Raw genomic sequence first — 22,869 nt, 5'->3', positions numbered from 1 at the left:
ACTAAAACAGGGTACACACATGCTGAAAAATCCTTTCAATCAAAGTCTAAAAAGACCTGATTATCGGATGTCTGTAAAAAAAAAAATCCCTAGTGATCATCCTGCGATTCTGGGTGATAATGCTTGGAAAATGGTTGTGACACACGATCGTTTCAGATGCGACTAAAACAGGGTACACACATGCTGAAAAATCCTTTCAATCAAAGTCTAAAAAGACCTGATTATCGGATGTCTGTAAAAAAAAAAAATCCCTAGTGATCATCCTGCGATTCTGGGTGATAATGCTCGGAAAATGCTTGTGACACACGATCGTTTCAGATGCAACTAAAACAGCGTACACACATGCTGAAAAATCCTTCCAATCACAATCAACACCTGATTATCGGGTGCCTCTAAAAAATAATCCCGAGTGATTAACACATGGTTGTGACCGACTATCGTACGTTAAATATGTTGAGTTTCAGATGCGACTAAAGCAGGGTACACACATGCTGAAAAATCCTTCCAATCAAACACTAGAAAGACCTGATTATCGGATGTCTGTAAAAAAAATTTTTTTTTAAATCCCTAGTGATTATCCTGCGATTCTGGGTGATAATGCTCGGAAAATGCTTGTGATGAGTTTCAGATGCGACTAAAGCAGAGTACACATGCTGAAAAATCCTTCCAATCAAAATCAACACCTGATTACCGGATGTCTCTAAAAGATAATCCCGAGCGTTTGTCCCGTAATTGTTGGTGAGTTTGCTCGGAAAATGGTTGTGACCGACGATTGATTGTACATTTTAGATGCGATTAAAAGCAGCGTCCGCACATGCTGGAAAATCAATGTCAGCAAATACCTGATTACCGGATTTCTGTAAAAGATGTGATTGTTCTTTGGTGTGGGGTATGTTGGGAGTGATTTTTTTCCTTCCCAATCTGTTCTGGAAGATGTTTCACCATAAAAAAAACAATAAGGCCACCAGTTTTGCACCGCTATGTTGTTACTAGATTAGAAGTTAGTCTGCACTGACAATCGTAAATAAAAAGTGGGGTACACACATGACGATAAATTTGCAATGAAATGATTAATTGTCTCTAAAAGATCCTCTGGTAGCGATTTTTCTTCCCTAATCTGCCAAAGGCTAATCGTTCAATCACAAGAATGACAAGGAGATGTTTGTCATCGCTATGCTATAAGCTAACAGTTAGCCTAGCTTCTCTTCCTTCTTCTTCTTTGTATTTTACCAGCAATCTGGATGCCCTGCAGCTCCCGGCTGTCTCTTAAAGGGTCAATCTTGGTACTACCACAACATAAAACTTCTGGATTCCTAAAGTACACATTGCTTGTGGTCAACGGTCCGTAGCTCAAATGACAACGAATGCTAAATTTCACCTTTTTCCCTTTTTTTTTTTTTTTTTACATAATTTTTTTTTTTTTATATATATATATATATTTTTTTTAATTTTGTATGTGGGTGAGTATGTGCATGCGTGTGAGTGTGTAATAATTAGTTCACCTAAAACCTATTAAAAAATCCCATACCGTGCACCTAAGCCGAGTCGTGAGGCCGTCAGGAGACCCGAGGAAGGACTAAAGAAAGGAAAGGAATTCCATCCTGATCGCAGTATCAATAAAGGTTTAAAAAAAAAAAAGTTCTAGCAGCTCCATATCTCGTGTCTGTGTTGTTCACACAGCTGTTCCAGCATGTCAACCATTCTGCAACGGTTGGTAACCCGAACCCCAACGTAGCATCCTAACCTGCGGCCAGATCACAAAGACAGCCGCGTGTCGCGCTCGCCGTTTGCCGACTCACAAAGCCGCCGACGCGTCCCGGATCTCGTTACAGTGGAGGAAAACCGTACTTTTTTGGGTCCAACAGTCGACCTTTCAAATACGTTTGAGCAACATTTTGTCAACGCGGGCCAAGCAGGATGACGGTACGCCCGGAGCCATTCAACATTGTGACACCCGAACCGGGACCTCCGACCTCGCCGTACGTTATCCACATCCTTGGACTCGCAGCAATATTGAGTTGTGTCTCCGCCCTCGTGTGACTCACGTCACCGTTTGCTACATGGGACGGTCCAAACAGAAATGATAATGCATGATTATCAGCATCGAACCCTCGTTCCAAATCGCACGCCCACGTTTGCTCATTTCGCCGTTTGTTCTCACACAAAAAGCGCGCAACGCCAGAGGTCCTAATCATTAATTGTCTCGTATCTGATCGACAACGCCGCAGCTGCTCTCGCACCCAATCCAGGGCCGCGCTTATACAACCGGTAGCAAGCTATCGCTAATTTCTCTGACCTTGGAAGAGGAGTTTCCCGTGACCTCCGCTCCCGAGCCAACTGATTAGATTATTGTGGCTTTAAGTCCAATTGTGTCCACGCTTGTCAGTTATTCCAAGTCAGCTTGTTCCGGAAGCAAAGTTCAAGGCTGCCCCACCGTGTTTGTTTGACTTACATTTGGTTCATGACAAGAGAGTTTTGTTTTGAGTTGCACTATTTGGTACCGCTTATCACATGACCCCATTTTTCACCATATTTTCTGTCTTAGAATCTAGAATAAAATATCAAAAAACTATTTAATAAAAAAATATATATGACTAAAAAAAAAACATTTGACTGTTTTGCAATACGTTTATTATGTGTTTAACTAACAGAGCGGGGAGAGAAAAAGAATCAAAAGTCAATCATTTTGCTGATTTTTATTTGGGGGGGGGTATGTTTAAACGTCATTATCTTTGTCATAATTTGTGTAAAAATAACAATAATAATATGTATTGAATGTTTTCCACATTTTTTTGCTTCAATTGAAAGGTCACTGTGCTGCTCCTTCTGCTGTGCACACCTTGCCCAGCAGGTGGCAGCATAATACTAACAAACTGGAGAGAGTCACAAGAAATATTCATCAGGTTTTTTTTTTTTTTTTTTTGCAAAGGACAAAGGAAAATATTTCTACTTTTTGATTCACCGTCTGCCGAGCCCGTCTCCATCATATGCTAACTAGTGTTGTCAAACGATTAAAAATAATAAGAAGAATTGATCGCACAATATTCCGTGATTAATTTATTAATTAAATTAAATTAATAATAATCGCATTATTTACTGCTATTTTCTAAAAAGCTTGTAACGGGCAATTTGCTCGAGTAAAATCTTGGAATTCATGTAAAATCATCAAACTGAAAATACATTTAGATTCAAAGACTGTTCTTTTTTCTTTCTTTTTTTCTGGAGAGCTCAGTATTGTTCATTCGGTAATTTTACCGATTTGACATGTCATCATCATTGCTCTCCTTTTTTTTTTATAATTAAAAAAAAATATATATACAGTATATTTAGTATGTGCATGTGTGTATTCATTAGTTCACCTAAAACCCATTTAAAAAAATTCCATATTGTTCACCTAAACCGAACACTTCAGAACCCAGCCAGAGACGTGAGGCCGTCAGGAGACCCGAGGAAGGATCAAAGAAAGGAAAGGAAAGTGAAATCCAGCACCGATCAGACACCACCCACCGGGCCACCAACCCCAGAAACATCCAATATTCCGTAATTAATTATGATTAATGGCATTATTTACTGCTATTTTCTAAAAAGCTTGTAACGGGTAAAATCTTGGAATTCGTGTGAAATCATCAAACCGAAAGTACATTTAGATTCAAAGACGGTTCTAATAATAGCTGTCTTTGGTCCTTGATGACAAACCGGCATATCAAAGAAGGGTTCAATTCCCTGAATTTAATCAATCAACTCACTCGAGGTCCTCTAAGATGTGCTGAAACCGGAGGGCGTGGGATACATAACTGAGTCGGGTTAAACAGCAGACGCCGATGTTGCGACGATATCAATAGCTGCTTCTGAGAACGAGCTCCGAGGCGACAACATGACGTGATTTAGCGACAATGCGGTCACGCTGCTCCGATCGACTCGGCGACGTGATCCGCTCTTGTATTACCGGGCCGCGTGCGCGTGTACTCTCTCTCGCAGGCCCCCGTGCACGGGAGGTGCCAACATGCACGTGTGCCGCCGCGCGTGGGTCCAAGACGAACCCGGGAACACGAGCCGAGCATTGTGTTTCTGTCGCCGGCTTGTACGTTCTCAGTAAAGGCGGAGAAAATGATGATTTAAGGGGCAGCGCTCTCAACACATACCGGGCGGGATTAGGACGGGGGACCGGATCTGAGCCTCGCCGCTGTCACTCCGGGACGTTGGACCGCAAAGACATTGCTTCTTGCGCACGAGTGACCTTGGAACTTGGGGCCAAAAAGCGGTTTGTGCATTTGGAGCCTCGTTGGGATTGATTGAGCAATACTGAGAATCGAAGAATTTGAAACATTTTCCGATCCCAGGAGGTCCCAAAAAGATTCACGAGGCTGGATGCCAGGCAGAAAGTGGCAACTGAAACTTAGATTTTGGTGTTTTGAAAATGTTTCTAGACAAGAAATTTGGTCTGCTGCGATGCATAATGTGAATTTAAAGAAAACTTAAATACCCCTAATATATATATATATATATATATATATATATATATATATATATATATAAAACATCTCTATATATACATATATATATATATATATTAGGGGTATTTAAGTTTTCTTTAAATTCACATTATGCATCGCAGCAGACCAAATTTCTTATATATATATATATATATATATATATATATATATATATATATATATTAGGGGTGTTAGAAAAAATCTATTTGGCAATATATCACGATATTACAGCGCGCAATTCTCAAATCGAACCGATATGCAGCCCAATCGATTTTTAAACATCAATTTTTTATGGGAATATTCAATAAAACGTCTTACTTAGGGTTAGGATTCACACATTAAGCATGGAAAAATGTTATATTAATGGCACATTAAGCCTTCAAATTTTATTTCAGTGCTGTTCAAACATGAAACAGACTGCAACCTGAATTTTCTGATAAATCCATTTTCATACAAATCTTACAGTGTACAAGTTTACTGATTGGTATTTTCTAAATTTGAGTCCCCCCCCCCCCCCCCAAAAAAAAATCGCAATAATCAATTTATAGATTCGTATCGGGATTAATCGGTATCAAATCCTATGAATCGTGATACGAATCGAAACCTACTAGGCAATTCACACCCCTAATATATATATATATATATATATATATATATATATATATATATATATATATATATATATATATATATAAACTAAGAAATAATAGTGTTTGAATGTACAAGCAAAAAGGCTTTTTTCACCACAGCGCCATCTGCTGGATCTAACATGAACGCAAAATGGCCACTGGCAAAGGTTATAATAAAAATAGCTCCGTGCGAATCGGTAAGACGAGCCACTCCAATAAAACGCGACGCCGCTTCCACCCGGGGGAGCTTTCCATATTTTGAACGTTACTATTTGTTTAGTAAGACGGCAGGCGGACGCTCTTTGAACACTAAACGCCACCGAGTCGGCACGAAGTCTGACACCGCGCCACCTCGGGGAGCGCCATTTGGCAGAGCGTCTTCCCTAATGCCCGCCTCCTCAATTTTGTTCACAGGATGCATCGTCTGCATTTCCATGGAGAAAAATCCATCGGAAGATCTTGATTTCGATTGTGACTCAGTGGAAGTTGGCGGTCCGTGGGAGAGAGATTAGCGGCGTGGCACTCACTGCCGGGGTGATAATTCACCCTTGACCAATACAGAGTTCTTCACACGCCGTGCAGGAAGTCACGCGGCAGGATATTGTCGCTCCAAAAAGTGCGCCTGATGGTCATCTAAAGTAGGCTACACACATAACCATAAATTGGGTCAAACTTGACACTAAATGAACGACTATTCTCCGTAGTTATCCTGTGATGTGTTTGAACAATAATTTTTTTTTCCCCTCACTAGTTTGCGCAGGAAACAATCAGGCCGACAATCGGAAATGTTAAACCTGTTCAGTATTTACGATGACAAGTCCTGATGTGTGTTGACAACACCGAGCAAAAGGGAAAGAAGACTCGAGCGGGCTACACACAACACACTGATAATCGGGCCGAATTTGAGCACCCCTTATGGTCAAACTCAGCAAAGGCACGATTATCGGATGTCTCGGTTGATTATCCTGCGGTGTGCGGTGTGTTCCTGCCTGATCGGTTTAGAAAAAGGCCAAACAATCATTCAAGTTAAAACTGTTCAACATTTATGATCACAAATCATTTTGCGAAAGGTCGGGTGTACACTCAAGCGAGTTACACACCTGATGATAATCGGGCCGAATACGATTTTTTTCCCCCTCGTTCCAATCAAACCCAAAAGACGTATGATTATCAGATGATTCTAAAGATTATCCTGAGTGGTAGAGACAACCCCCCACTGCCACCCCCCCACTGCTCAGAAAACAATTGGTCTGACAATCATGAATGATAATCTTTTTCAATATATACGATCACAAATGTTTCTGTGATTCTGAAGTACAGTAATCAGTTCTCTTGAAAGATTATCCTGTGGTGTGGGTTGTGTTGAGTAATCTGCTATACAAAAAAAAAAAAAAATCAAAAAAAATCAGGCCAACAATCGTAACTGTTAAACCTGTTCAATAATCAAGAAGGCAAATGTGTGCATGGTCAACACCAAGTTGGGCCGAGCAACACAATCAGGATTTTGATGGGATATCGAGTGGTAAGTTTTGCACTTTTCTGAGAAATACGATAAAAAAACTATATTTCTTGGGGGGATCGTTTGCCTAGCTTTAAAAAAAAAATAATAATTATTCTTCTGCTCCTACTACTAGTGTCTGGATGCTCTGTGGCTCAATGCTGCCTCTCACAGGTCGTTCTTGGTACTACAACATACGTTGTTATGAATGTGAGCATTTTTTTCCTGGTCACGCGTGAGGTCGCCCACATTTACAAAATCGGTCAAGATGTTCAAAACGGCTTTGTGTGAACGCCACTTGCCGACGGACTCAAAGGTTCTTCGAGCTCCTCCCCTCAACGCATTACGATCGGCGTGTGAGAAATTTAACCTTACTTCCTCTTGTGCTATTTTTAACCGTGCCATAGTCCTGCCTGAACTTTGATAGTACCAAGTGATCTCATGTACACACGCACGCACACACACACACACACGCGAGTGTGTATTTTAGCGAGCATACTATCTGACAAGCGGCGGCTGAAAGGTCTGAGCGGCGAGCGAAACAGATGGAAGCGCGGCGCCGACCCGAGTGCCACAATGGCTCGGGCATCTGGCGCGGGGCCACATCGCAACTATGACATGTCCTAATAATGGAACAGCTGACCGGACTTCCTGCTCGCTCGCTTGCCCGATGACACAACTCGCCATGCACGTACAAGCACGCACATTTCTGAATTCTCTAAGACAGAAAAAAAAAAGAGAATGCATTAGGGCTAGTGAAGAGAGAGAAAAAAAAGTCTGGCAGGATTGTCACTTTAAAGTCAAAATTCGGACTTCAATCTCAGAATTTTGACTTTATTCTCAGAATTCGCACTTTTAAGTCAGAATTCTGAGAATAAAGTCAGAATTCTGAGAATAAAGTCAGAATTCTGAGAATAAAGTCAGAATTCTGACTTTAAAATTCAGAGAATAAAGTCAGAATTCTGACTTTATTCTCAGAATTCACACTTTTAAGTCAGAATTCTGAGAATAAAGTCAGAATTCTGACTTTAAAATTCGGTGACCAAAGTCAGAATTCTGACTTTAGAATTCTGACTTTAGAATTCTGAGAATAAAGTCAGATGACTTTATTCTCAGAATTCTTAAGTCAGAATTCTGACTTTATTCTCAGAATTCGCACTTTTAAGTCAGAATTCTGAGAATAAAGTCAGAATTCTGTGACCAAAGTCAGAATTCTGACTTTAAAATTCTGTGACCAAAGTCAGAATTCTGACTTTAAAATTCTGTGACTAAAGTCAGAATTCTGACTTTAAAATTCTGTGACTAAAGTCAGAATTCTGACTTTAGAATTCTGACTTTAGAATTCTGAGAATAAAGTCAGAATTCTGACTTTAGAATTCTGGGAATAAAGTCAGAATTCTGACTTTAGAATTCTGTAACTTAAGAAAGAATTCTGACTTTAGAATTTTGTGACTAAAGTCAGAATTCTGACTTTAGAATTCTGGGAATAAAGTCAGAATTCTGACTTTAGAATTCTGTGACTAAAGGGAGAATTCTGAGATCAAAGTCGCGTTATTCTTTAATCTCAGAATTCTGACTTTAAAGTGATAATTCTGAGAATAAAGTCAGAGTTCTGATAATAAAGGATAAAGTAACGTCTCAGAATTCTCACTTTTAAGTCAGAATTCTGAGAATAAAGTCAGAATTCTGTCTTTAAGAATTCTGTGATTAAAGGGAGAATACTGAGAATCACGTGACTTTGATCTCCGAATTCTGACTTTAATCTCCGAATTCTGACTTTTAAGTGAGAATTTTGACTTTATTCTCAGAATTCTCACTTTTAAGTCAGAATTCTGAGAATAAAGTCTGAATTCTGACTTTAGAATTCTGTGACTAAAGAGAGAATTCTGAGATCAAAGTCACGTTATTCTTTAATCTCAAAATTCTGACTTTAAAGTGATCATTCTGAGAATAAAGTCAGAGTTGGAAGGAAGCATTCTGAGATGAAAGTGAGAATCCCGCCAAACCTTTTCTTCCTCTCTTCACACAAATCCTCTTCCGTAAAAAAAAGCAAAGTTTTTAAAATGCGATTTGAAATTTGACCCCCTTTTTTTTTCCCTACACATTTTTTTGTGTCTGGGCTCTGATGTGGTCACGATGTTTAGCGCATCTTCAACCCTACTTTCGATGTGAGTCACGCTTCCGCTCCCTCTCAGATGATTTCATGTCAAACGGCCTCGTTGTCCGGGGGTCTCGTCTGCGCCGGAGGGGTCTCGAATGACACACGGCGGGCGAGTCACAAACCAAAAGGGGGACTTCTTGATGACTCGACAACACGGAGGCAGACAATGAAGCCTCTGTGTGCGTACGCCCCGAAATAAAAATGACTCAGGCGGTGACATGACATCCATGAGGGTTCTCCAAAATGCTTTGCGGACCCTATTTTCCCCTCCATCCTTTTGAAGACGCCAAAGGTACTTTGGCCATTGGAATTCTTACACGAAGACGTCTCTGACAAACTGCTGTTGTGCGGCTGCGCTTCGAGCGTGCTGCCCTTTTTCTGATTTAAGAGTACACACAAAGCAAAAGGAACTGCTGCTGCAGGCCCGAAATCAGAACCACTGCTCTCACTTTCTCTCATGCCAGAAGCTCTCGTCTACTGTGGTCAGAAGAACTGGGGGTGAATAAGTTAATAATACACTAATTAATCAGCATAATGTTGTTGTTTTTTTTATTTAATTAAAAAAAAAAAAAAAAAAAACTTTCACTGCCATTGACGGCTATACACGTCAAAAATCCATTTTAACTGGACTGGCAGTGAATGCGATAAATACTAATTGTGAACGTCTCCTTTTTATGTACACGGTAGACTTATGTGATGTTAGATGACATTTTTTGTATAATTCTGACTTTATTCACAGAATTCTAAAGTCAGAATTCTGACTTTATTCTCAGAATTCTAAAAGTCAGAATTCTGACTTTAGTCACAGAATTCTAAAGTCAGAATTCTAAAGTCAGAATTCTGACTTTATTCTCAGAATTCTAAAGTCAGAATTCTAAAGTCAGAATTCTGACTTTAGTCACAGAATTTTAAAGTCAGAATTCTGACTTTAGTCACAGAATTTTAAAGTCAGAATTCTGACTTTATTCTCAGAATTCTGACTTAAAAGTGCGAATTCTGAGAATAAAGTAAAAATTGAAGGTCCCGGGACCAAATGCACCTCCTGCTGGTGAATTTCAGAAAGACGTTTTCAGAAAAGGGATGCCGTGGGTGCCAGCCGATTTTAAGCATTTTGACTGATCTTTCAGGGTCCATAGAAAATTATGTGTTTGGACTATGGAAACACACATACTACCAAAAAAAGATTGGACTCTCATCTTTCATCAGAAAAAAAAAAGTTTGTTTCTACCTTATTCCGTTTTTCAGTAATCAACAATAAAAAATGGTTAGTTTCACCTCTGTTTTGAAACAAACGTCTTTTAACGTCTTTGGCACTCCTCCATAGGATTTTACTAAACGTTATTTAACGTTTTTGGCAGTCATATATCAAATGATCACAGAAACGGGGGGGGGGGGAGATAATTAGCACAGGTTAAAAAAAAAAATTTTTTTTTTGAAGTGCTGCAAGGTAAATTACAAGCGCACAATACGAAGAAAACGAGCGCCGTCATCCGGTTGAATGCGACCGTGTGAGAACTTGACAGCCAGGAATTCATACAATGAACATTTGGCTCAGCACCCCGCAGATCTTTATGAAGAGGGCACGGCACGCCGGGATCCCGTAAGGAAAAACATGCCTGGACAGGAAGGCTCAACCCGACGGCGACGGTGTGTGGGAATTGCGGCGTCGACGTCGTCGCATTCGCACGAGTCGGCCGACAAGACGTCTTTGGTCAAATTCGATGGAAGTCGGAAGACTCCCGGGAAAGGTACTGACTTTGGGACACCCGGGTCAAAGTGCTCCTGAGTAACAAAACCGGTTAAAGATGGCGCTTTTTCTCAAATTCTGTAATTTGAGTGGTTATTTCCTAAAAAAGAAAAAAAAAAAGGAAAAAAGAATACATTGTACTTTAGACCCCCAAGCTAAGAACCACTCCCCAAAACTGTTGGTGCCCGACCAATATTTTTTAAACTTTAAAAGCAGCCCAGTTGGCAAGCACGCAGCTTTAGAAAGCTGCATATTGACATAACCTCAAACGTTACATTTAGCCAACAGCAAGAAGCCGAGAAGAACGGCAACTTGACGCCAGCGACGAGGTTCCAATCATGCCCAGATCGCATTCCGCATGCTGACATCCAAATCCAAGGACACGGGGATGTGTGACATAATCCCACAGATATCTGAAAACTCCAAACAGGGGGCTCCTGTGGGGGTGAGCGGCCAGGGGCATAGCCATCATTTCACAAGAGTGGGAAAGGGGGGGGGGGGGGGTGAAATTGTCTTCATGCATTTGTTGACGCCAAAGAACTAAATAACCAAACTAGATGAGTTGTATAGTCGGAATTCCCAATGGTGATGCTGAACATAAAAATTCAGCCTAAAAGTTCTTATTGTCGATTAGCTAGCGAGCTAGCTAGAGCAGTTTCGAGTAACATTTGAAAAAAAAAAAAAATCTAATTCTATTTTATTTTCATTTGCGCTTCTCAAATGCAAACAAAAACTAAAAAGAATGATTACGTTTGTCTCAAGTCTGCTAACTTAATGCTAAGACGTAATGTGGAGCGCCCCGCAGATGCGCTAATATAACTAGCATCACTTTCGTGGTCGCTGCAAGCCTTTAAACAACTGTTTAACGACACTTTTTTGTTCTGAGAAAAACTTATTACTGCAGCTTAGTTGCGACAATCTCCGCGTTTCATCATCAAATCCGTGTACCGCAAGTAGTTGCGCCAACACCGCACCAGCAATGATGCTACTCGTTAGCCCGTCAAGGGTGTTTTACATTGTTAGCTAAACAGACTCGTTAGCTGAAGCTACTTTAACCCCGAGGCGTTATTGTGACAATTTTTTGGCTTTTTGTTGGTCCTGACCAAGCCATTTCAAAATAAAATACTGCCCACGGGTTAAATTATGTTTGTCTTGGTTTTGTTTCTTAGTTTGGCAGTAAACTTTTAACTGTTGCCAATAAACAGCTTGAAGTATCATTACTCAAGTTCACAGCCACTATGAAGCCCTTTTATGTCAAATCAAATCAAATATTTATATTTTTACTGTATTTTTTTTTTTTTTTTAAATTTAAACACAAGGCAGATTGTCATTTGTCTCTTCAAAAAAAAAAAACCTTACTTTTTTTTTTTTTTTTTTTTAATGTGTTGTTTAGGGGGTTGGAACGGATTAACACCATTTCCACTCATATCAATGGGGCAAGTGGATTCGCGTTAACTACGCCCAGAGTGGGTGTGTGCGTGTGTGTGTGTGTGTGTGGCGCGCGTACTTGCGCTCCTTACTCACCACTCGTCGTCTGAGAGGGGCGGACACCGAGCTCGCGTCCGCACTATAAATCCCTCCGGAGTGCCCGCGGAGCGCGGCTCGGCTCGGCGCTGCTCGGCTGCGCGACGAGGACGAGAGGACCCCCTCGCGTGGACATGGACACCGCTCGAACCCGGCCGCTCTTCTGCTGCGAACGCGGGATGTGACGGCGCGTCCAGGCGGGATCGGGGAGAGGAAGAAGAAAGAAAGAAAGAAAGAAAGAAAGAAAAAATAAGGAATTTGTGCGTGTTTTTCATCCGCGGAGTGGGAGATTGCGTCTTTTGGATTCCCAGCGTGGAGCAGCTGGAGGTCCAAAGTGCGCACACGTTGTGGATCTGGGTGACATTTGGGTTGTTTTGCTTTCCAGCAGTGGACATAAACTGTCGCGCAAACAAGTGGGGACTTTTTTTTTTGTTGTGTGTGTGTGTGTGGATGCACTTAAGGACAACACATGACGTTTGGATTTTAACCGCAGCGAGGTGCAGGTCTGCATGGGCCATCTTTAAAGGTGAGAGGGTCCAACTCAGCCTCATTTGATGTTGAGGGAGGCATTTCAATCCCAACGCAAATTAAATAGATAATAAGTTTCCTTGTTTGTTTTGATGCAAAACGATAGACGCGCGTGCACGTGTATTTATTTTCTAACTGACCACGGCGATTGTATAAAAAAAAAAAGGTACAAAACTTGAAATCACATTCGGAAGGTGATTCTCAAAATTCTTCTCACCCCACAACAGCACAACGTCTTTGTGTATTTTTTTTCTTTTCACTTTCAAATTCATCCTGTAGCATCACAAGGGGGCTCGGGATCAAACAAAAATATCACAAAAAAATACAGAGATACCGGAATAAATATGATCTGGTCAAATTTGACGGTGTGCAATTTGTATGAATGGCAACAGGTGGACACGCAGGATTATTGTTATGTTGAACATGCTGTGGGGCTGTCACTAGATGTTGCTCGCAGGCATACAGACATGGACAATGTGTAACTAATAACTATTTTGGGGCAAATTAAATGAAATGGTGATTGCTATGGGGCCCAGTATGTTTGCAAGCGGTTGTTGTGGAGTCCCGGACGTGACATACGGGAGAAAAAATAAGGTTCAATTGTGGTTAAATTTCACATGAAATGCAATCATGTGGAAAGTCTAATATATGTACAAAATACAAATTATGTTACTAATATAATTTCTGTGCAGTTGTGTTTGCTTACTTCAATAAAATAATATTAAACCCACCCCCCCAAAAAATTTTTTGCACACATTTGACCTTTTTCATTTGCACGTTATACCTACAGTATTTTGTGGCTACAAATTAGTATCGCATGTGCACGTTTGACATACTTTGTGGCCCAAAATTCTTGTTTTGTAATCTTATAAAAACCTTTTAATGACCAAAAGTGAGTTTTAGCGCCACAAAAAAGAAAAAAGTATTTTGTGCGCACGTAATTTCCATTTCGTGCCCTTCAAATTTGAGTTTTGTGCTCACGAGCTAATATTTCATTCACAGTATTTTGTGGCAACCAATTAGCATTTCATGCACACCTTTTTTTCGTATTTCGGGCCCACAAATTTGTATTTTGTGTGCTTGATATTTTGTGCCCACAAATTTGTATTTTGTGCGCACAAAAACGTTAAGTATTCTTTCTACGTTATATTCTACGTGTACGTTAAACCTATTTCGTATTAGCGGGTAACATGCTAGGTGGGTTGTTGACGTTTTTTTAAAAAAAAAAATATTTATTTATTTTAATCTCTCTCCTCTATTCCAGCTCTTCTCATAGGAACTGAGTCTAAAATGAATTTATGGGATGTGGCGGCCATGTGTTTGTTGCTCCTGAGCTCCGTCGCTAGCCGGCCTCTCTACCAAAGCACCCAGCCAGCCAAGAGGACCCCGTTGTTCCCCGCCAGCTACTCTGATTCTGCACGCCAGCCCGCGGAGGAGGACCAGGGGGCCGATTTGTTGACGCGCAGTACCGAGAGCAACCAGCAGGAGATCTCCATGGAGGATCAATGTAAGTGTTCCCGCTAACGTCTGCGCTACCCGCGTGCGTTTTATGTCATCCTACGTGCGCCACAAAGCAACGTTAGTGAACTGCAGGAAAGAAAAAAAGAAGAAGAAAAAAAACTAGATGCTCCTCAGCTTCAATTTTTGCTGTACTTGAGCTTCTCTTTCTTCTCTTGACATGCTGCAGGGTGCGTTCGCTTCTTATTGTTTGCCCGACTACTAGTTGAGAAAGTGCTCGGATTAGATCCGCCGCAGAGCCTGCATTTGAAAAATAAATATCGCAGAACCAAACCATATGATTTCGTGTCAGTTAGCTTAATGCTAACTAATGATACAAAACGCCATAGAAAGGCTAAAGGAAATTAGCATAGATGCTGCTGTCATTTCTAAACCTTTTAACAACTACTACTTTAACACACAAGGTTCTTAAAACGATACTCACAGGCATAAATTCTCTTTTTAGTGAACACTTTCTCTTACAGGACCTTCTCTGCCTCTTCTTCTTAAAATACGTTCAGTGCCAGACATTTTCACTCTCCTTTACCGTACCACCTGAAAACATTAACATATTTATAAATATGTACCTGGGATTGAAAGTCTGGATTCTTAAGACATAAAATTGAAAGCATTAGGCAAAGTAGACAACATGTACAAGTTAGTTCTTAGGGCAGAGGTGGCAAATCCAGGTACAGAAAGTAAACAGTTTGGCTTTAGCCCCAGGTGCTAGCTAACGAGCTCCCTAGCTAGCGAGCCGGGTGCTTGGTGACCTGCTAGGGAGCTAGCTAGCTAGCTAGCACAAGCGGCTAAAGGCAAACGGTGGCAGGGTTTTTACTTTCTGGACCTGAATTTCCCAGCCTGGTTTCCCACCATTATCATTCCGATGGAGGGTGACCCGCGGATAAGGCCGCCGTCAGACGGAAAGCTTATCGGCCGGCAGGTATGTCATTTGTGTTTTATGACGCGTTACATCACCCTCGTGTCAAAACAGGCGCGTCTCATGAACCAAACCATGAGCGTGGAGGAGGCTTGCCAAACACTTTGGCCTCTCTTCCGCTGTTTACATTCGCCGCCGCCTCCGCGACCCAAAGTCAGAAATCAGCGGCGAGCTTTTCGCCACTTCAACCGCGCGTCAACCGGGAGTGGAAAGTTTGAAAGGTTTTGTTTATGTGTGCGTTTAACAGCCACGCTGGGCAGGAATTTTTGGTTGTTTGGAGTTGCGTGACACTGGATCATCTTCACCCGGGAGGCGGGGTGGGGGCCAAGAAGTGGATAGGGAACGGAACATTTGGAGACACCTCGTCTTCTTTTTGCATAGAGCTGACATCATCGCGGAAGTCCAATATTTTATCGCTGCTTTTGTCTTGTAAACCGGAATTTTTTGTCAGAAAAACCTGACAGAACATCAAACGTTGAATAATGTACAGTCACTTATTATTTTTTAAGGCTGATCAATTTAATCGGCGGATATTAGCTCTTTTAAAATTGCCCCGACCCTCGCCTAAAAATGATCTAATTTTGCCGAAATTTTATTTATTTATTTTCTGTGTTTAAAAAAAAAAAACAATCTCTTTTTATGGGGGTTATTTTAAGTTTTTTTGTTGGCATTAATATCTAGATTCTAAAAAGATTCATTATTTGTTGTAAACCATTTTTGGACTAATGAAGTGAAATTGGGAATCGCTGGTATAAACCAGCACTGGAGGGAAGCAGCCGTGCGGACGAAAAAAAAAAAAAAACAATGTCGAAATGTAAGCGTTGTGGCTCTGATAGCGTTTGTGTGCTGCTGATTAGTTGCGGCACAACTTGCGCAAGCAGTTTGTGCCGCGCTGGCTGGCGGCAGGTGCTCGTTGCCTGTCAGTCTTAAGGCTGCATTTACACCACAAGTGACCCACTTCAGTTTTCACTCCCGTGGGGCCAACTTCAGACGTGCGTTAGGGCAGTTGGAGCATAAAAAACAGATTCCCATCACATGTCCAAAATATGTGCAGAAATAAGGTTTTGAAGTGCAGTAATAACTAATAAATACATAGAGAAATACTCTATTTAAATATTTCCTAGGCATATTTTTTTAATGGTCTTTCAACACACTTTTAAAATAACACAAACATATTTAAAACAATATATTGAGAGAAAGCAAAAGGTAGTGTAGCGATCCCTCGCTGCGTTTACAGTAAACAAATACTATTCTTTCCAAACTGACAAACTTTTCATCCCACAAAATACACCAATAATCATTCCCAAAGATGTACATTCATAAAATGAACTTACAGCCATCACTTTATGTAGGCATAAAAAGCAGGATTAGAAGATTTCACATTCAATAATATTCAGCAAAAAATAGGCTAAGCTCGAAATACTTCCTGTTTTCATTCCACTTCTTTCAAACTTACACGGCGCAAACATAGTGCGCTCCCGTTTAGTGGTTGACAGCAGAATTACACCCCAAATAAATAGAAGGGAGAACAAAATAGTTATATTTGCAGGCATAAAAAGCAGGATTACAAGATTTCACATTCAATAATATTCAGCAAAAAATGATTGTCTCCTTGAAATAGGAAAAGATGGCGGCCAACATTTACCCGGTCCTCCGTTTTCGACTGGTTACGTTTGAGACGAAACAATATCAATGCATTAGAGAAGTTATAAGTACAATGATAAAAATATGAAAATCACAATGGCAAAAAATATAGAGGGTTACGGAAACAGCTAGACCCCGCCTCCTCTCCACTTGGACCCAATCAGCTGTAGAGCGCAGTGAGGTCAGGTGGCGTCGAGCAAACCACAACGCCACATGCCAGACCTCAAAGCCCGACACGGCCGCCCGTCATCGCGGGATTACCGCCGCCGTCGATACGGCTGTTGTTGTGCCCATTGTTCTCTCGTCCTTTCCCTCGATGACTCCGACGTCCTATCGTGTGTTTTCTTTCGACTCTACTGGCTTTCTTGAATGCTTCTTAACCCGCTCAGTGTGTTCAAGTGCCTTCTGTTGCAAATTGGCGCTACATAAATAAAACGGACTTGCCTTGACATGGCAGGAATGCAACAAGAGTTGGACTAATTGTTTCATTCGAGAACAACAATGCCTCCATAGACTATCGAGCGGGAGGTGCGGATGCTCATGTTATTGGCGTGTAATGGAAGCAACGTGTGGTTCCAAAAAAAAAAAAAAAAGCCTTTTGGACCTGCTCCCCATCAGCAGATGTTTGCGGAGCATGAATGGCTTCTTGCCTCTAAATAATTCACATAAAAGGCACATCGGTTCCTGGTGTCGGGACCTTTGAAGAGGGCACCAAACAAAACGGCAGCAGCTGCCCCTCGGCGGTGCTACGGCGCAAGCTAATATGCTAGCTCGGTTTCACGTGTTGTTGTTAGGAGATGGGAAGCAGCTGGAGGAGGACGAGGGAACAAATAGTCCCCTTCACAACATGAAAACAGCTTTGGGCCGGTTCTCAAACCTTTTGGGTCCGCGGATCACAAAAGCTTTCCAAGAATTTCCACATAATCCTAATGAAATGCCAGGGCAATTCTTGAGCGTATTATTACGCGTTGTTACTGGCAGAGCAGAGTTTGACGACCGCCGCTTTAGACGTTCCCTCATCCCGTCTCATCATGAGTCGGGCTAACAAACTTCTTTGGCTTGTTCTGTTTCTGATCGACACGCTCGGAGCGTCCTAGCACATTTTTGGACGCAAGCCGGCTGAGTGTGAACATTTTCAGTCAACACGTTTTGCGTATCGGATTCCTTGCGCATGCCGTTTGGCATTTCTCAGGTGGATTTGGAATACGTGTTGGGCGTAAACTGGCAAGAAAATGTTGTTGCGTGTGAGAAGGCGCAAAACGAAAAAAGCAGCCCCTAAAAGTGAGCCATTTACATGCGAGTCCTCAGTTTAGAACAAAGGATTTGGCAATTTATTATTATATTATATTATTAGTATGGGATTTTTTTTTAATGGGCTTTAGGTGAACTGATGAATACACACACGCTCGCACGCACGCACACACACACACACGCACATACACATACAAAATATATATATATATATATATATATATATATATGTGTGTATATGTATATATATATGTATATATATTTAAAAAAAAAAAATTAATTTTTTTTAATTTATTCGTTTAAAAAAAAAAAGAAAAAAAAAAGGAGAGCAATGATGATGTCAAATCGAATGAACAATACTGAGCTCTCCTGAAAAAAAAAAGAACAAAGGATTCGTGTACATATTTGGACTAATCACAGTCAATATTGACATAAAAAAAACATGTCGCTTACGTGGGCTCCCTCTTGTGGTAACATTTATATTTAATCCAAGCAATTTTAGGCGTCAAAAATAAAGAAATTGAGAACCAGTGATCTAAGCCACTGGTGCTCAACCCCGGTCCTCGGGTACCCCTATCCAGCCTGTTTTCTAGGTCTCCCTCGGCCAACACAGCTGAGGATCGTTATCAGGCTTCACGCAGAGTTTTCTGATTAGCTGATCGTTTGAAATACCTGTGTTGTTTCTCCAGGAGAAAAAAAAATAAATAAAAAATGAAACACCTGTGTTGGCTGTGGGAGGCACGGAAAACCGGCTGGATAGGGGGTAATTGAAGACCGCGTTTGAGAAGCACTAATCGAAGATGTTGGAAGTCAGCAGCCCCGTGTTCTTTGTTTCTCGCAGATGACATGACGAGTCCTTATTCGGAGCGGTTTGACGACGTCATGGACTTCATCGAGGCGACCATCGGCAGATTGCGCCGATCCTCGGAGTCCCGGGGCCGGAGGGAGCGGGAGCAGAGGCAAAAGGGAGCGGCAAACACACAAGGCGAGGGGAGGGCGCAGCACGGCGGCGACAGGAAGCGAGGCCGGAGCAGAGGCGGCGGCGGGACCCGAGGCAAAGCGGGACGGGGCGAACGGGGTCGCGGGAGGACGTCGGGCCGTCCCGGCCGAGGCTGCCTGCTCAAGGAGGTCCACCTCAACGTGACGGACTTGGGTCTGGGCTACCAGACCAAAGAGGAGCTGATCTTCCGCTACTGCAGCGGGCCGTGCTCGGAGGCGGAGACCAACTACGACAAGATCCTCAGCAACCTCAGCCAAGGCAACAAGCTGGACAGGGACGCGCCCTCTCGCACCTGTTGCCGACCGGTCGCCTTTGATGACGACCTGTCCTTTTTGGACGATAACGTGGTCTACCACACGCTCAAGAAACACTCGGCCAAGAAGTGCGCTTGTGTGTGAGACGCGTTCAAGAACCTCCAAAAACGATGGGAGCTGACAAAGAATATACTGTTACATTTCCTCATTTTTCTAACGGCGTTTTCTAAAAAACAAAACAAAAGAACCAAAAAAGTTTCTTCTGGAAAGCCTCTCGGGAATATCCTTTTCTTTCTTTATTTGGTGAGGACTCTTCGACACAACGGGATTCAGCAGTTGACACCCCATCATATGAATATATAGACTGTATATAAATATCTCTCTATATATACAGTATATATATATGTATGTATGTACGTATACGCTTGTGTGTAAAAAAGTATATTTATTAAGATGGAATTAACTTATTGTTATTTATTTCACTTTACGACACAAGTTGTTGTCTTTATTTATTGAGACGTTTTGTCTATTCTGGAAGCTTTCTCCATTCAAACTCCTCCAAATGAAAACAAGTTACATGTGGACGAGTGCGGCCCCTTTCACAAAGTCAACACGTTGTCACCTTTTGACCTCCCCCCGTCACTGTTTTCCGTCAAAATCAACCCGCGCGAATTTGCCGTCCTCGGAGGGTAGTATCAGAAATGTAGATGAGGCGGGACAGAGGGCGGATTGAAAGGAAATTTGCGAAAAACCGGTACACGGGTGCGAAGTTTGACACCCGAATGTCCTGCTTCTTCGCTGGGTGGGTCACGCAGCAGATGCACACATTTTGCTAAAAGACTCGGGACCAAAAGGCAAGGTTGTTTTTTTTTTTTGGGTTGCTTTACACGAGACTGACAGTGTCGTCAAAGGTTTTACATTCGGAATAAAAAGCCCCTTTCACACTGTCTGCCTGTTCCCCGCAGTACAGGATCGAGTAGCAGATTCGTGACAAGTTTGGGACAACGGCTAAGTTAACCCCCCCCCACGTATTTTCAGGACATCAGTTTCAGACACAGCCTCTATAGGTGGAAATCTGTGATCCAGAGATCGTATAGAAGACCTTCTAGAATCGAGAGTGTTCCGGAGTCAAAAGCCCCTTTGCACACATCATATCCGGTCTTATTCCCCCCGTCTCTGTTCTGCGCGAAAGGTACTTTTTTTTTCTTTTTCTGGAGAGCTCAGTATTGTTCATTCGGTAATTTTATCGATTTGACATGCGTGAAAGGTTCTTGACGGTGGGTCCAACTAAGGTGACCGTCCCATCTTCTTCTAAATCTCTAATATGCCCATTTTGCGGAAATCCTGTGTGAAAGGGGTTAAAGACTCAGGAAACTGTCTTTTTTTTTTTTTTTTTTGTTCTTTACTTTCAATGTCACATGGCCAGGCGAGAACGTCGGGAACTGACGCGGCTCTGGAGTTAAAAGTCACTTTCACGCATCAAATGGGCTCTTTGCTCGTGTCTGTTTTGTGCAAAAGGTAGTTAATTGACGGTGGGTCAAAGTTGAACACTAATTTGCTAGCTTATCTGGCATTGTCCCGTCTCCTATTAGCAAATTTTAAACCCCGCCCCCATACTCTTATTGGGCTTTTGGTTTGTCAGCCTGATAGTTTGGAAACATCTCTAAATCCCCTTTCACACAACAAATTTTTTTTTTCCCCATGTCCCTTCTTTCAACGTCTCTGATGCACCAATTTTGCAGAAATTGAAACAGGATAAAGACTCAGGACCAAAAGAAGCCAATGGTCAGAAGCCGTCGTTTTGTATTTTTTTTTTTTCGCTTGCTGATTTGTCTACCGGTTGTAAAAGGAGGCGTAAAAATAAAAACATCGCGGTGGTCTCGAAGGACTTTGGAGTCAAAGGAACCGCCTGCCAATCAGTGATCCCAATCCTAGGCTTCTTCTTGTCCCTTAAGGCGGGGGGTGGAGAGTTCTTACCCCAGCCCCAACTCATCCACTCGAAAAGAGGATTTGAAAGTGAACCCCCCCCCCCCCCATTTTAACACGAGTCTTAAGCAAACATCCCCCGCCGGCTAAGGCAGTTTGAAGGGAGACGCTCGCTACTGTACGGCTGTCGGCGTCAAAGTGACGTTCGAACAAAAGCCAAAACCTTTCAATCAGACAAAACGGTGTGGGGGGGGGGGGGTGTCCCTGCGTGTTTTCTACACGCGATAACATGTTCAATTGAGGGAATATCAACATCCTGGATCAGGACAGAGCAGAGAGGCGAGCGCCTCAAGTGGAACAAAGAGTCCTCGGGGAGGGTCTTGACGTTTCCACGGATTAGGGACCAAGGTATCTGTGCCCACCCGGCAACAAGCAAGGCAGCTTTACAGAGTGTAATCCACCCCCCCCCCCCTCCCCATCAACACACACACACACAAATCCACAACATGGAGATGAATTTAGGCCAAACGCAAGGAGAGGGAAAAAGCTTGCTTTTATCGCAGCATACCTCATCAATTGGATCATCTTCACTGTTTGGTCTGCAAGTTTTTTCCAGATGACAACTTTGGAGACTTCCCAGAAGCCCCCTTGTATGCGTCCCGCTTCTTCAGGGCAGGGGTTCTCAAACTTTTGGGGTTCAAAGGGAGACATTTGTATTAATAGCCACCTCATACTCCTAACACTAATTAAACATAAATATCATGTGTACCCCTAAATTTTGTAAGAATTGGGGGAAAAAATACATTAAAGGAATTTAGGTTTTAAAAATTTAAATTGTTTCAAGTGTCCCAAAGACGTATATATATGTTTTTTTATGCTAGAGCATACAGAAGGCTTTGATGCAACCTCTCAACTGCAGATAACGGTTGAAGAAATGGTAGTTATTACAAAAACGGCCAGCAGAGCAAAAGAGATCAACCAGGGCCATTAAAAAAAAAAAAAAAGCTTATTTACCCAGAGTTCTAAACAGATTTGTGAATAATGATGTAACTTAGCTATATTCTAATGCGAATTGCTGCAAAACGGAAACAGATAGAAAAAAAAATTCTGATGAAAGAAGAGACTCTAAATCTTTCTTTTGGTAGGTTCCATGTTTTTATAGCAATAGAACACAATATTCTTTTGGCCTTGCAAAAAATCTGTCAAAATCCAGTAAAACAGCCGGGAGTGAAGGGGGTTGCTTCAGTGAAAACAATCACCACCGGTATAAATTGGCCCAAAGCTAAGACAGGGAGGGGTAATTGTTTGTTTATGTGTAGGAGTGTTGTTAAAATAAAAAAAATTAGACGACAATTTATTGCAAATTATTTTGCGGACCTCCACCTCAGGGTTTGAGAACCTCTGCTTTAGACAGCACAAGCTCAAGTGTAACCTGTTTTTCTTTGTTCATTAGTCATCTAGTGAAGAGCTTGTCACGCTTATGGTCGGGTCGCCACTTGTCAGGCGTTGTACAATATTGCATCTTATGACAAAACATGATACATTTTGTATGTAGTTTGGGTCCCCCGAGGAGGAACTACAATTGCCAATCGGATGCTAAACGGGGAGCTAATGAGCAGAAAAGAGGCCTGCAAAGGGAAAGTAAACACGTGAAGGAGTCCTCAGTGTTAAGGACTCGCTTTCTGTCGTCTCATGTTCCAGAACCAAAGCTGTCTGCAAACTTTATTTTTGTACACTATTCATTTTATAAAACTTTTTACGGAATAAAAATGTGCTTCTA

At 41.9% G+C, this 22,869-nt stretch overlaps 2 protein-coding genes across 3 annotated transcripts in view; one reads left to right on the top strand and one right to left on the bottom strand.

Annotated features, from left to right (window-relative positions):
• Window positions 1-21,826, bottom strand: part of opn4xa (opsin 4xa) — a 45,378-nt gene extending 23,552 nt beyond the window's left edge. The window contains exons 1-3 of one of the 2 annotated variants that reach the window (XM_077542309.1): window positions 21,658-21,826; window positions 14,523-14,632; window positions 12,053-12,218 (exon numbers count right to left, since the gene is read on the bottom strand). The gene's annotated coding sequence lies outside the window, so the exon portion shown is untranslated. The remainder of the gene's footprint in view (window positions 1-12,052; window positions 12,219-14,522; window positions 14,633-21,657) is intronic. The other variant, XM_077542310.1, reaches the window with a different exon arrangement.
• Window positions 12,075-22,869, top strand: gdnfa (glial cell derived neurotrophic factor a). The gene is made up of 3 exons (XM_077542314.1): window positions 12,075-12,578; window positions 13,845-14,087; window positions 18,751-22,869. Exons 1-3 carry the CDS (start codon window positions 12,503-12,505, stop codon window positions 19,305-19,307), a joined length of 876 nt encoding a protein of 291 aa, XP_077398440.1. The 5' UTR covers window positions 12,075-12,502; the 3' UTR covers window positions 19,308-22,869.

This window comes from Vanacampus margaritifer, chromosome 14 (genome assembly GCF_051991255.1).
Source record: "Vanacampus margaritifer isolate UIUO_Vmar chromosome 14, RoL_Vmar_1.0, whole genome shotgun sequence".
NCBI classification, from domain to species: Eukaryota; Metazoa; Chordata; class Actinopteri; order Syngnathiformes; family Syngnathidae; genus Vanacampus; species Vanacampus margaritifer.
This window is presented reverse-complemented; position numbering and strand designations above follow the sequence as displayed.